Raw genomic sequence first — 13,735 nt, 5'->3', positions numbered from 1 at the left:
ACCCCTGTGGGGTGCGGTAGCTCCATTTGTTTAAGGCTTAGTCCTGAGGGGCCCCAGCCCCCATGACGTCAGACTTGGCTTCATATAACAGGTCTGCAGCTATGGTCCCCAAACTGCTGCCCAGCTCTAACATGGCCCAGCCAGCCGGTGGCCTTCATTTCACTTTTGGCTTCCAGTGCTGCCTCCTCTTTCTTCTAACTCCTTGGGAGGCAGGTAAGATACCTGCAGGGTTAAAAGGAGTCACAGTTACACAGTGGGATGGAACTCAGAGAGGGATTGTCTCTTGATTCATAAGGTTGGATGAATAAGCATATAAATGAATGAGGGATGTGGGGGATGGGTTGCTGTGTACAGTTGTCTGGGGCATTCACTGCTCAAGTTTGCCAGTTAAGGGGTGTAGGAAATGAAATCCAGCCTGCTCTTTAAGACCTGGCCTACAGAGCTGCACCCACCCAAAGGGGGCAGGAGTGTGGACCCACTTTTCTTTGTACTGGGAATTGAACCCAGGGGTACTTTACCACTGAGCTACATTCCCAATCCTTTTTAATTTTGGGACAGGGTCTCACCAAGTTGCAGAAGCTGGCCTGAAACTTATGATCCTCTTGCTTCAGTCTCCTGAGTAGCTGGAATTATAGGCATGCGTCACAGTACCCAGAGGGACCTGACGTTCATTGAGTACCTGTTTCACACAAGCAACTCACAGGTGCTCATGATACTTCATCTCACTTCACCTTCTCAACATGAGGAGATGATTTACTAACATTCTATCTTCTAATTGAGGAGAATGAGATCTAAAGGGCTTGCCCAAGGTCACAGGACTAGAGAGGGGCAAGCAGGAACTCTACCACTCCACACGGCCAGCTGCATGGGGTGGGAGGTGGGGTGAATTTCTCTCCTGAGAATGCTGTTATGTGCAGACTTAGGTTCTTGTCCTGACTCTGGGTCACTTAGCTCATCTGGACCTCTACTCCATCTGTAAAATGGGAAGGACACTGCTGGTCAATACCCTGAGCTGGTGCCTATTCAGCATTTGCTCCGCACCAGGTATTGTTCTAGGCACTTCATCCGTATTTACTTATTTAATTCTCACTGCAACTCAACAAGGTTCTGTCCCCATCTTACAGCTGGGAAGCATCCCAAGGCTTTGATGAGAAAATGAGCATGGAAAAATATTTAATGAGCAAAACAGATCCTATGGAATAAGATGAAATTGCTAAATTGTTTCACTTGCCTTAATTAAGAAACAGTTCTGGATCTGGACCAGAGAGCAGAGATGCCAAACCCAGGTGTCATTTGGAGGGCCTTGGGTGATCAGGAGGAGGGACTTTATGAGGTAGACGTGTGACAATATGTCAATTCAGAGAGAGTATCTACATCTGGGATAGAGTCAGCAAAGGTGGAGGTGGTGATGACCCCAAACCAGGGCTGAGGATGTGGAGTCTGAGATGCTTCAGGCAGGTTCTGGGGCATAGCAGGCAGTGTCTTCCTCTAATACTGTTTGACTGGGGATGATATTAGAGAATGCTCCTTCCCTGAGCTCAGTGTCCTGTTAGGGCCAGAGAGGGCAGGGGCTGCCTCTGACAGGTTCCACAGTGCACTCTATTCATGCCTTGACTTCATGCCTGTCCCCTTTTCTTGAAGGGTCTAGGAAGCACCAGAGCTGCCCTCAGCCTCCCTGTCCCCATCCTGCTTACCTGTCTTCCCATTCTGAGACAGTTGCTCTCTACACCTTTTGTCTTGCTGCAGCTCAGAGAAGAGGAACCTGTATAGGGCACAGGGGATTGAATCATGAATCAATGACACACAGCCCTGGCAGGGAAATTTGCTCTAGGGCAGGAGGCAGGGCGCAGGTCAGAGGAGCAGCAACTGAGCCTCTGGGTTCTGTGGGTGCAGCCTGGGAGGTGCCTGCTACAGCTTGTCTGGGAGGGATGGAGAGTGAAGATGGAAGGGTCTTAGAATGTAGAGCAGTGGGTGATATGGGGAGGGTTTGAGACTGGTATCAGGGTGGCATAGGGATCAAGTAGGTCTCAAGGCCATGGCTGTGTCTGGCAGCCATACTGGATGTGGCGTGAGGGGGAGACTCCTGGGATGGGTGAAGCCCTTGCCACAAAGTTCTGGGGTCCCCCCTAGCATTTATATTCAGGACTAGTCAATACCACTCAGCTATAGTGATAAACAAAACAAATCAAAATCCCTGCTACAGTGGGAATTAAACTGCATTTATTGTGTACTGGAGAGGGACAAGTGCCAGGTTGCTAAAATGCAGCAGGAGAAGTGGCTCAGGAATGCAGGCCACTGCCATTGTGGAGAGGGTGGTCCGGGTTGGCCTTCGAGGTGTTTGGAACAGGTGGGTCAGAGGAGAAACTTGGGCTGCTGCAGGCAGGTGTGTAGGGCCACAGGCTCAGACTTACAGACAACAACTCAAATTCAATACATAATTAAAGAGACTGCTATGCTCCATGCTTCCTTTGGCTCTCATGTTAAGCTGGTGCAGTCAGCATCATTGTTATTTATAGTTGAGGACATGAGACTTCAGAGCATGTAAGTGACTTGATCAAGGATGCAAAGCTTATGAGGACACAGCCTGGACTCCAACCCTGTCCTCCAATTCTTTAAGGCCAGTGAAATTTGTCACTCTGCATTGCTACCTGCTCTTTCTTGTATGCATTCAACAGATATTCATTCCTTATAATGTTAAAAAGCATCTGGGATATAGTAGAAAATCAGTCTTTACCAATTTCCTCACCTATTTGAATTGCTTTTCCCTCCCTGTAAAATTGTAAGATTATAACTCTTACTTTATGGGTTTGTGGGAAAGATTAAATAAACAAATATGTGGATTCTATACTTCAGGGGTTCTAAAAATGTTAGAGACAGCTTGTACTGATGTCTAAGTTGTGCACTGTGGTTGTAACCAGTAAGAGACTATGCTGGGAAGCCCAGAATGTGTGTTTAAATTCTGGCTCCACTTTTTATTTCCTGGGTGTTCTTAAAGAGATTATTTAACCACTCTGAACCTTGTTTCTTCATGTATAAATTTGGGAGAATACTAAATAGTTCTCAACATGAAAGGATTCTTGTGAAAAGTAAGTAACTTAGTGTTTGTTTGTTCTTGCTAGTAGGCCATGTATGTCTCATAGTAAATGCTCAAGAAACCTTGGCTGTTGCTATTGCTGGGAGGGCTGTGTAAAAGTCACTTGTCCTCCATGAAACTCTTGGTTCTCAGATGTAAAACAGGAGAGGTTGTCAGCATGTAAGAAACCCTGTAAGGGTTGGAAGGTATATCATCATATAAGAGAATGCTGAAAGAGAAGATCTGTGGTGTAACCAGTCAAGCACCAGGCCTAGTGAGTTAGCTTTCTGTTACTGTAAAAAAAAAATTGAGATAATAAACTTATGAAGAAGAAAGGTTTATTTTGGCTTACAGTTTTGAAGGGTTGAGTAAAGACCAACTAGATTCATCGCTCTGGGCCTGTGGCGGCCTATTGTGGTGGGAGCATGTGGTAGAGAAAAACCATTTACCTCATGACCAGGAATGACAAAGAAGAGGCTGTGGTCCCACGATCCCCTTCGAGGGTACACCATCAATGAATGGAAGACTTTCCACCAGGCCCCACCCCTAAAGGTTTCACCAAGTCCTATTGGGGCACCAAGCTGGGGACCATGCCTTTAAAACACAAACCCTTGGGGGACTCCAGATCCAAGCTATGGCACCTAGAGAAGGTACCCAATACATGATAACTATTATTAATTTTTTTGCCAAGGGAATGAGAATGCAATTGGCGAAGGGGAGTGACAGCCTGATAATTCAGCCCTTCTCCTTTTCCCCAACCTTAATTCCCTTTAGGGGCTTGGGTTTCTCTCTGATCTCTTGCCCCTTTCTTGTCCCACCTGTTATTCTTTCAAAGATTGAGTTCCTCAACCCCTGATTCTCCTCATCGCAGAGAGGTGGGTGGAAATGGTTTCCTATGGCTGGGAACAGCTCCAGGTTCTGGTCACCGCCTTGAGCTAACAGACACTGGAAATCTCAGTTATGTAATAGCATGATCTCCCTTGTTCTTTGGTGATCTCTGGTTCTTGCTTTTCTGGCCAGATATCAGGGACGTGTCCTCTGTCCCCATCTGGTTGTTTTCCCATAGAATTAAAGTCCATATCTGCCGATTGATAGGGATGTTTTCCTTCACACCCTGTCCTTAAACATAGTTAGTTCCTCCCAGAATACAGGTACCCCATTCACTCCTGTCAGGACCCCCAAGGAGCTACTTTCCCCTTCCTTGGAAAGAGGATTTCATTTCATAAGTCTGTATAGGAGCACCTGTGAGGCCAAGTGACAGTCAATCCCTGCTCTCAAAGCCTTGTAAGTTGATAGGCATGGTTGGAAGTAGATGTTAACAGGTTCAAAAACAAATGCAGATTTGGGCCTGAGTTCTGACCCCTGGGCGGTGGTCCTCTCCACTTGCTAGTTGGCAGAGGTATCCTCTCCTGCATGCTTCAGGCCCCAGGGGTTACCACCTCTGAGATTGTCACGGGGCTCTTGGAAGCCCAAGACTGTCCTGGGGGCACATCTAGCGCTGTCCTCCAACTTCTCTAGCAGTAGATGGATTTCCATGGTAACAGCTAGAAGGGAAAAATGGTCGTGCTTTTGGTGCCTGCTAAAGTCATTGTGATCTTGTTAGATATCGAAGAACATTTTATTTCCTTACATTAAAGAAAATGTTAAAGAGTATATGCAGACACATTGGGAAGAGGAGGAGTGCCAATCTTTTGAGAAAACAGGTTGAAGAAAATGCCCATGTGGATGGGGCTGTTCCAATATCTGCAGCTTCTGGGAATGGGGTAGATAACTTGTGCTGACAGATGTCTTTGGACCCAAAGACCACAGCACTCAAACAACTGCAGGGCCACCTGTGGAGGGCAGCATTTATAGCTGGGTGCATGAAAGCAGAGTTTTTTGAAGTTGTAGTTCCAGCAGTCAGGAAGTGGAGGGAAGCTGGAATGAAGGTGTTCATCTATTCTTCTGAAATTGTAGAGGCTCCAAAACTATCATGTGGGCATTCTACAGGGGGAAATATTATTGAGCTTTTGGATGGTCACTTTGACATCAAGATTGGACAGAGTAGAGAGTCAAAGTTATAGAAAGATTGCAAATAGCATTGGAGGTCCAACCAACCACATCTTGTTTCTAAGACATGTGACTTTTAGAAGCCAGTGTTACTGGAGAAGCAGGTGTGCATGTAGCTGGAGCGGTGACAGATGGCAATGCAGGATTGATAGATGATGATAAAACTTCCTAAAGCCTCTCACATCCCTTAGTGAACTATACCTGCCTCCCTCAGCACAGAGGATCATTTCTACAGAAGACCAACTGTTCCTCAGAGTTGTCCCCCCAGTGTCTGGTTTTATTCTAATGGTAAAGTAATTTATTTACACAGACATATATATGTGTGCCAGTATATGCATGTGTATGCTCATTAACTTTCTTGAGCACATAGTGAGAAAAAAATGTCTTCAGTTCAGTGAAAATGAAACTTATGTAAAGATGCTCTAGATGTAGAAATAGTTCGAAACTATAACACCAACCTTTATTGAGGGCAAAGTGTAGGTGATAGAAGAAAATACAAATCAAATGTGTTATGATTATCAAATCCTATACTAAAATGAGAAATTAATTTTGAAAATTATTCCAAGGCCTACTACTGGAAATACTGGAAATACTTCAGAGACATTCTTAATAATTCATTGCCCTTGTTTAATGGTGAGTGGGAAAATTTACAAGCTGTATTTCCTATTTGCCTCCCTTGGGACAAAAGATAAAGGTATTTGTTTCTATTGCCAAACAGCAAAATTAAGAAAGAAAATTCACTTGAATCTTGATCAGTCAAGTATTTGTTACTTAAGAAGAAAATTACTAATCATGTGGCACCCATAGCCAGCACTTGCCTTATCAATGAAAAAGGTATGCTGATATAACAGCTAAAAAAGAAATATTGTTCTTTTTTTTTTTTTAAAGAGAGAGTGAGAGAGGAGAGAGAGAGAGAGAGAGAATTTTTAATATTTATTTTTTAGTTTTTTAGTTCTCGGCGGACACAACATCTTTGTTGGTATGTGGTGCTGGGGATCGAACCCGGGGCCGCACGCATGCCAGGCGAGCGCGCTACCGCTTGAGCCACATCCCCAGCCCAGAAATATTGTTCTTAAAGTTCAACAAAATGATTCTAATTCTACTGGTTGTTACCAGTTGCCTTTCTAACTTTATCTTACACAGTTTAAGAATATATATTAATTGCTACTTACTATTTTTTAAAATAAAGTTTTGCTGAAATTAGTTATTAGCACCAAGAAGAGCCCTAATATATATTTCCCCATTGAATGTGAGAAATGTAAATTTTATAATAGCATTATTTGCCCAGGTTCAATTCTAATAGAATTACATGTCAGTTTTCTGTTGTAATTAATAAAAGCATTCTCTTCTTTCAGTTTTATAGAGGTTCTTCAACTATATCACATACTACCATAATCAAGACAAATTCAGATTGAAGAAAATTTTTTAAAATAAGAAATTTATTTTATTTTTGTCTTAATTATGTGTGTGATGTATGTGTTTTAATGAAGTGCCAATGGAAAAAATTGTTAACTGGCATTTGAATTATGTATACCTATATGGTTACTATTTCATCTGGGCTGTATGCATTCAATATATTAATGGGATTTCTTATGCTTTTGAGAGTCTTATGTTTGAAGCATTTCAGATAATGCCTGAAGGAGGCAATTATTTTTTAGTGAATCCTGGAGGGATAATTTTAGGAAGCTTCAAATAAGGAAAAGGAAAAGTTATAGAAAGATTGATCTTCTAGTAGCTAATTTAAAGAATCTAAAGACTACAAAATATAGAAGAGTAGAAAAATAAAAATGAATATAAGAAATCTTAAAGATGGGAGTAATTTGTAAATAATGGCAAAATCACAAATGATCATAAAAGGATGAATTTATTTTTTGACTGGTAAAAGTGGATTCTTTATTTTAAAAAAAAAATGGTACATGTGAGAAACATGCTCACCTCGCCAAACTCAAAGAATGGATCAAGAGACAAGAGACACAGCAAATAGTGATGTTTCACTTTGATGATGATCTTGCAAGATTGGGTGTCTTGCAAGACAAGGTGTCTCAGAGAGAGCAGGCACACACACAGTTTGGATGTATCCAGCATCTTACCTGTAGAGTTCAAGGTCCCTTGCCCAATTCCTCATTGTCTGAGTATTATGGGGTGTATACAGTCTTCCCCAACATCACCTAAGTTTTATTTGCAGTGTCCTATTGGGTTATATAAAGGCGCATAATTTTAGTTGTTCCCATATCCCTTTGTTGTCTCATGGCAGGAAAGCCTTCTTGGGTGAATGCATTCTAACCCTTAGGCAGCTCTTAACTTCTTTACCTAAGTTACTATATATTTTTTTATTAGTTGCGCATGATAATACAATGATCTTGACATATCATACGTTTGAATCAGATAGGGTATAATTTCCCATTTTTCCAAGTGTACAGGTTGCAGAATCACATTGGTTATACAGAAACGTATATTCATACAGCAATACTAGTGTCTATTTTATTCTGCTGCCCTTCCTATCCCCTCTTCCCCTCCCCTAAGGATGAATTTTTAAAAATACAGAAAATGTAATAACAACTTGAAGGTAACTGGAAAGAGTAATGGACTATTTTGAGAAGCTAAATGAAGCTAGATCTTATCCACTTAGAGGAACCAGAAAAGATGCCAGAAGGATGTGTGATTGAGGGCCTAGAAACAAACGTGGGAAAGGAGTAAGATGGCATTTTTGCTGGAGGCACAGCCTGAGTAAGAGTCTGAAGCTAGAGGTAAGAATGGGGATTAGATAGCACAGTGTTCTTTTTTTTTTTTTTTTTTTTTGTAGTACTGGGAGTTAAACCCAGGAGTATTTAACCACTGAGCCACATCTCCAGCACCTCTCACCCCATTTTTTGGGGGGTATTTTATTTAGAGACAGGATCTCACTGAATTGCTTAGGACCTTGCTATGTTGCTGAGCCAGCTTTGAACTCATGATCCTACTGCCTCAGCCTCCTGAGCCACTGGGATTACAAGCATGTGCCACTGTAACTGGCTGATAGCATGGTAATCTGAGGAGACTAGATGGGAGACACATCTTGAGGAACCAAGAATCCCTAGAAATGAAGGGAGACAGGGAAGAACTCATGGGAAATTTCTTATTTGCCTTTCTTCCTCCACAGGTGCTTCATTTCAAGAACTTCAGAAAAGTGGTGAATTGCCAACATCTGACCATTTATTCCCCCTCAATCCAGGTCTTACTTATAATACTAGCTCTAACCACAATCCTCCGCATACAGGACAAAGGCCTCCAGACTTCCCTAAATCTATAGAAACCCATAAGCCAAAACACAAGTGCAACACCACACACCCTTCCAAAGCAATTCACAAGCCTACAAACAACTCCAAAACTCTAGACAATGAAAGCTCTGGAGTTCATCACAAAGGTCCCTCCACTTCTGAACAAAACACCACTAATCAGGGAAAAGACTCAATTATTCGAAATGGACGGGATATCAATCCTGACTCCGCCAACCCACCAAAAGGACTGTCTGATGGAAGACACCCAACCTCAGCACCCAAGAGAACAACAACTTGTAGGACCGCAAAGAGCAATCCAACAAACAGAGCTACAACTGTAAGACCTGTGGAGACAACCATCAGTACTTTAGATAAGAAAAGTACCACTCCACGTGAAGCCACAATTCCTTCCCATAGCTCACTCACTTCAGAGATAAACAAAAAAACTATGGTTTCATCAGAAAAAACCACAGAAGCCATGATGCCAGCATACAACACTACAAAAAATGAAGGAAAGACCACAACAGCTCATGAGAAGGCCACAGGGGCTCATGTCACACCTACAGAACATGGAGGACAAACCACATCTGCCCATGAGAAGGCCACAGGGGCCCAAGTAATACCTACAGAACATGGAGGACAGACCACATCCTCCCATGGGAAGGCCACAGAGGTCCACGTCACACCTACAGAACATAGAGAAGATACCATATCCACCCATGAGAAGGCCACAGGGGCCCAAGTAATACCTACAGAACATGGAGGACAGACCACATCAGCCCATGAGAAGGTCACAGGGATCCATGTCCCACCTACAGAACATGGAGGACAGACCACATCAGCCCATGAGAAGGCTACAGGGGCCCATGTCACACCTACAGAACATGGAGGACAGACCGCATCCTCCCATGAGAAGGCCACAGGGGCTCATGTCACACCTACAGAACATGGAGGACAGACCACATCAGCCCATGAGAAGGCCACAGGGGCCCAAGTAATACCTACAGAACATGGAGGACAGACCACATCAGCCCATGAGAAGGTCACAGGGGCCCATGTCCCACCTACAGAACATGGAGGACAGACCATATCAGCCCATGAGAAGGCCACAGGGGCCCATGTCTCACCTACAGAACATGGAGGAGAGACCACATCAGCCCATAAGAAGACCACAGGGGCTCATGTCACACCTACAGAATATGGAGGACAGACCGCATCCTCCTATGAGAAGGCCACAGGGGCCCAAGTAATACCTACAGAACATGGAGGAGAGACCACATCAGCCCATGAGAAGGCCACAGGGGCTCATGTCACACCTACAGAACATGGAGGACAGACTGCATCCTCCCATGAGAAGGCCACAGTGGCCCATGTCACACCTACAGAACATGGAGGACAGACCGCATCCTCCCATGAGAAGGCCACAGTGGCCCATGTCACACCTATAGAACATGGAGGACAGACCGCATCCTCCCATGAGAAGGCAACAGGGGCCCAAGTAATACCTACAGAACATGGAGGACAGACCACATCAGTCAATGAGAAGGTCACAGGGATCCATGTCCCACCTACAGAACATGGAGGACAGACCACATCAGCCCATGAGAAGGCCACAGGGATCCATGTCTCACCTACAGAACATGGAGGACAGACCACATCAGCCCATGAGAAGGCCACAGGGGCTCATGTCACACCTACAGAACATGGAGGACAGACCGCATCTGCCCATGAGAAGGCCACAGGGGCCCAAGTAATACCTACAGAATATGGAGGAGAGACCACATCAGCCCATGAGAAGGCCACAGGGGCTCATGTCACACCTACAGAACATGGAGGACAGACTGCATCTGCCCATGAGAAGGCCACAGGGGCCCATGTCCCACCTACAGAACATGGAGGACAGACCACATCAGCCCATGAGAAGGCCACAGGGGCCCATGTCCCACCTACAGAACATGGAGGACAGACCATATCAGCCCATGAGAAGGCTACAGGGGCCCATGTCCCACCTACAGAACATGGAGGACAGACCACATCTGCCCATGAGAAGGCTACAGGGGCCCATGTCCCACCTACAGAACATGGAGGACAGACCACATCAGCCCATGAGAAGGCCACAGGGGCTCATGTCACACCTACAGAATATGGAGGACAGACCGCATCCTCCCATGAGAAGGCCACAGGGGCCCAAGTAATACCTACAGAACATGGAGGACAGACCGCATCCTCCCATGAGAAGGCCACAGTGTCCCATGTCACACCTACAGAACATGGAGGACAGACCGCATCCTCCCATGAGAAGGCCACAGGGGCTCATGTCACACCTACAGAACATGGAGGACAGACCGCATCCTCCCATGAGAAGGCCACAGGGGCCCACGTCACACCTACAGAACATGGAGGACAGACCGCATCTGCCCATGAGAAGGCCACAGGGGCCCACGTCACACCTACAGAACATGGAGGACAGACTGCATCTGCCCATGAGAAGGCCACAGTGGCCCATGTAATACCTACAGAACATGGAGGACAGACCACATCAGCCCATGAGAAGGCCACAGGGGCTCATGTCACACCTACAGAACATGGAGGACAGACCGCATCCTCCCATGAGAAGGCCACAGGGGCTCATGTCACACCTACAGAACATGGAGGACAGACCGCATCTGCCCATGAGAAGGCAACAGGGGCCCAAGTAATACCTACAGAACATGGAGGACAGTCCACATCAGCCCATGAGAAGGCCACAGGGGCCCAAGTAATACCTACAGAACATGGAGGACAGACCACATCAGCCCATGAGAAGGCCACAGGGGCTCATGTCACACCTACAGAACATGGAGGACAGACCGCATCTGCCCATGAGAAGGCCACAGTGGCCCATGTCACACCTACAGAACATGGAGGACAGACCGCATCCTCCCATGAGAAGGCCACAGGGGCCCATGTCACACCTACAGAACATGGAGGACAGACCACATCTGCCCATGAGAAGGCCACAGGAGCCCAAGTAATACCTACAGAACATGGAGGAGAGACCACATCAGCCCATGAGAAGGCCACAGGGGCCCATGTCACACTTACAGAACATGGAGGACAGACCACATCCGCCCATGAGAAGGCCACAGGGGCCCATGTCACACCTATAGAACATGGAAGACAGACTGTATCAGCCCATGAAAAGGCCACAAGGGCCCATGTCACACCTACAGAACATGGAGGACAGACCACATCAGCCCCTGAGAAGGCCACAGGGGCCCATGTCACACCTATGGCTTTGATATCCCCTACATCTGGGGTGCACCTGAGTTCCATCCTGTCAGAAGCCCCAGGCAATAAGAGCCATTCAAACCAGAATAATGGTGGCTCACAGGCAGGTCTCCATGCTGGAGAGACAGGAGAGAATGGTTCATTTCCTCCATGGGCCATAGTTATTGTGGTCCTGGTGGCTGTGATTCTTCTGCTGCTGTTCCTTGGCCTCATCTTCTTGGTAAGGGACAGTGGTGCCCTTGGAAAGTGAATGCATTTGATAGGGAATTGAGGAGAGCTTAGGAGCTAGAGTTAAAGGGAATAATGAAACTAGGAAGAGAGAAGTGGTGGGGATGAGAAGGCAATAAATGCACAAAATGTGAAGAGTTTGAATTAGAAAATATGCTATGGCTGAGACGAAAAGGTCACAAAAAATTGGGGGGTTGGAATAGAGTCTTGGGAATTAAGAATAGGGCACCAAAGGACAAGGAGAATAGGACAAAGGGGAGATATGGAGATGGGACCTCGGACTTAGTATATTGGATCTGGGGCTGGAATAAGGACTGAGGCTTGGATGGAATTGTGGGGAAGAAGGAAACCAAAGGTCCAGGTTGAGGGAGAATAGAATGCAGAACCTGTGATGTGAGTATTGAGGAAAGCAGAAGGAATGGCAGATCATTCTCATTCCTCCTTTCTTTTTCCAATCTCAGATCTTCTCTGTGATTCGAACACGCCGTGCACTGACCCAGAACATGCAGAACGATGACCCAGAAGAAAATGAGGGCCCGAATTCCTACCCAGTCTACCTGATGGAGCAGCAGAACCTTGGCATTAGCCAAATACCTTCACTACCATGATTTTTTTTTAGAAGGCATCCATTCCTTTCTCTTTCCTGGATGAGGAATTAGACTCACAATTCCTATTTCCTGGACTCCAAGAAGGGAAGAGATACAATTGACAGCAATAACACTCCATCCACAGTGTTCTTAATTGAAACTGGTTTGGGAATGAGATAATAAGCAAGAAAGATGCATTTTGGGGAAAGAGCAAAAAGAATGAATAATACAAGTGGACAGATGACACTTTCCTTCTCTCAGTCTTTTTATAATAAAGTGTAACATATTTATAAAGTAAAGTCTTATTGGACTATCAGTTGGGAGAACTGGCTGGTATTTGTGGCTCTGGCAGTGACCTTACAGATGATCCTGGGCAGAGGGGATAGAGGCAGAACAGGAGTTTTTCGAAGCTGGAGAGAGAGGGGAGGAGGAGAGGCCAAATATCTATTGTTTCTAAAATGGTTGTTTCTAGGTTTGGATAAGAGAGCCTCAGTTCACACTGGGTTTACTTGTATGGTAACAAAATGAGGAGAAAAATGTGATGTTTAACAAGCAAGCATTTTAAAGCTCTCATTATATATCCTGCTGAGGATATATAATATATAAGGAAGTATAAGACATAGTTCCCACTTGAGACACAAATACAGAAAAATTTAAATAATTCTGGGCTGGGGTTGTGGCTCAGTGGTAGAGCGTTTGCCTCATATGTGTGAGGCACTGGGTTCAATTCTCAGCACCACATATAAATAAATGAATAAAATAAAAGTCCACCAACAACTAAAAAATATTTTTAAAAAATTTAAATAATTCCACAAGAGTTGTCATGACAATTACTATAACACAACTATAAAAACTAAATTACTATAAAAGAACACCCGAATGAATTAAACCCAATATTTATAAGCATTTACCATACCCATGCTTATGTTAGGACCTGCTCCAAAACTATTCTGTGCCCATGTGTCAGTCCCAGTGGAGCCTTGGCCATCATCTGTGTAGCCTTGCTCTTACTCTCACTGGAGGAAGATGGCATCCTTGCTGACAAGAGAGGTACACCTGTTTTTAATCTTAACTCCTTTCAGAATCAAAAAATAGGGCCATTTGCTATTTTCAACATCCCCATTTGTGAAAAACTGGAATTCTGTCATGGACAATAATCCTAAACCTGACATTGATGCCAATGAATTATCTGGCCCTGTTGCTAGCCAGAACCCAGCTCTGGGCTGAGCATTCCCTCAGCCCAGAGGGTCTCTCAGTCTTTCACTGGCTCT

General features: G+C 45.0%; 1 protein-coding gene and 1 pseudogene across 1 annotated transcript; both read left to right on the top strand.

Moving 5' to 3' along the window:
• On the top strand, positions 1-12,488 carry Mucl3 (mucin like 3). The gene is made up of 3 exons (XM_078018542.1): positions 1-213; positions 8,262-11,869; positions 12,339-12,488. Exons 1-3 carry the CDS (start codon positions 63-65, stop codon positions 12,483-12,485), a joined length of 3,906 nt encoding a protein of 1,301 aa, XP_077874668.1. The 5' UTR covers positions 1-62; the 3' UTR covers positions 12,486-12,488.
• On the top strand, positions 4,631-5,419 carry LOC106145413 (enolase-phosphatase E1 pseudogene; annotated as a pseudogene).
• Positions 12,489-13,735: the final 1,247 nt, after the last annotated feature.

This window comes from Ictidomys tridecemlineatus, chromosome 8, assembly GCF_052094955.1.
Source record: "Ictidomys tridecemlineatus isolate mIctTri1 chromosome 8, mIctTri1.hap1, whole genome shotgun sequence".
Taxonomy (NCBI): Eukaryota; Metazoa; Chordata; class Mammalia; order Rodentia; family Sciuridae; genus Ictidomys; species Ictidomys tridecemlineatus.
This window is presented reverse-complemented; position numbering and strand designations above follow the sequence as displayed.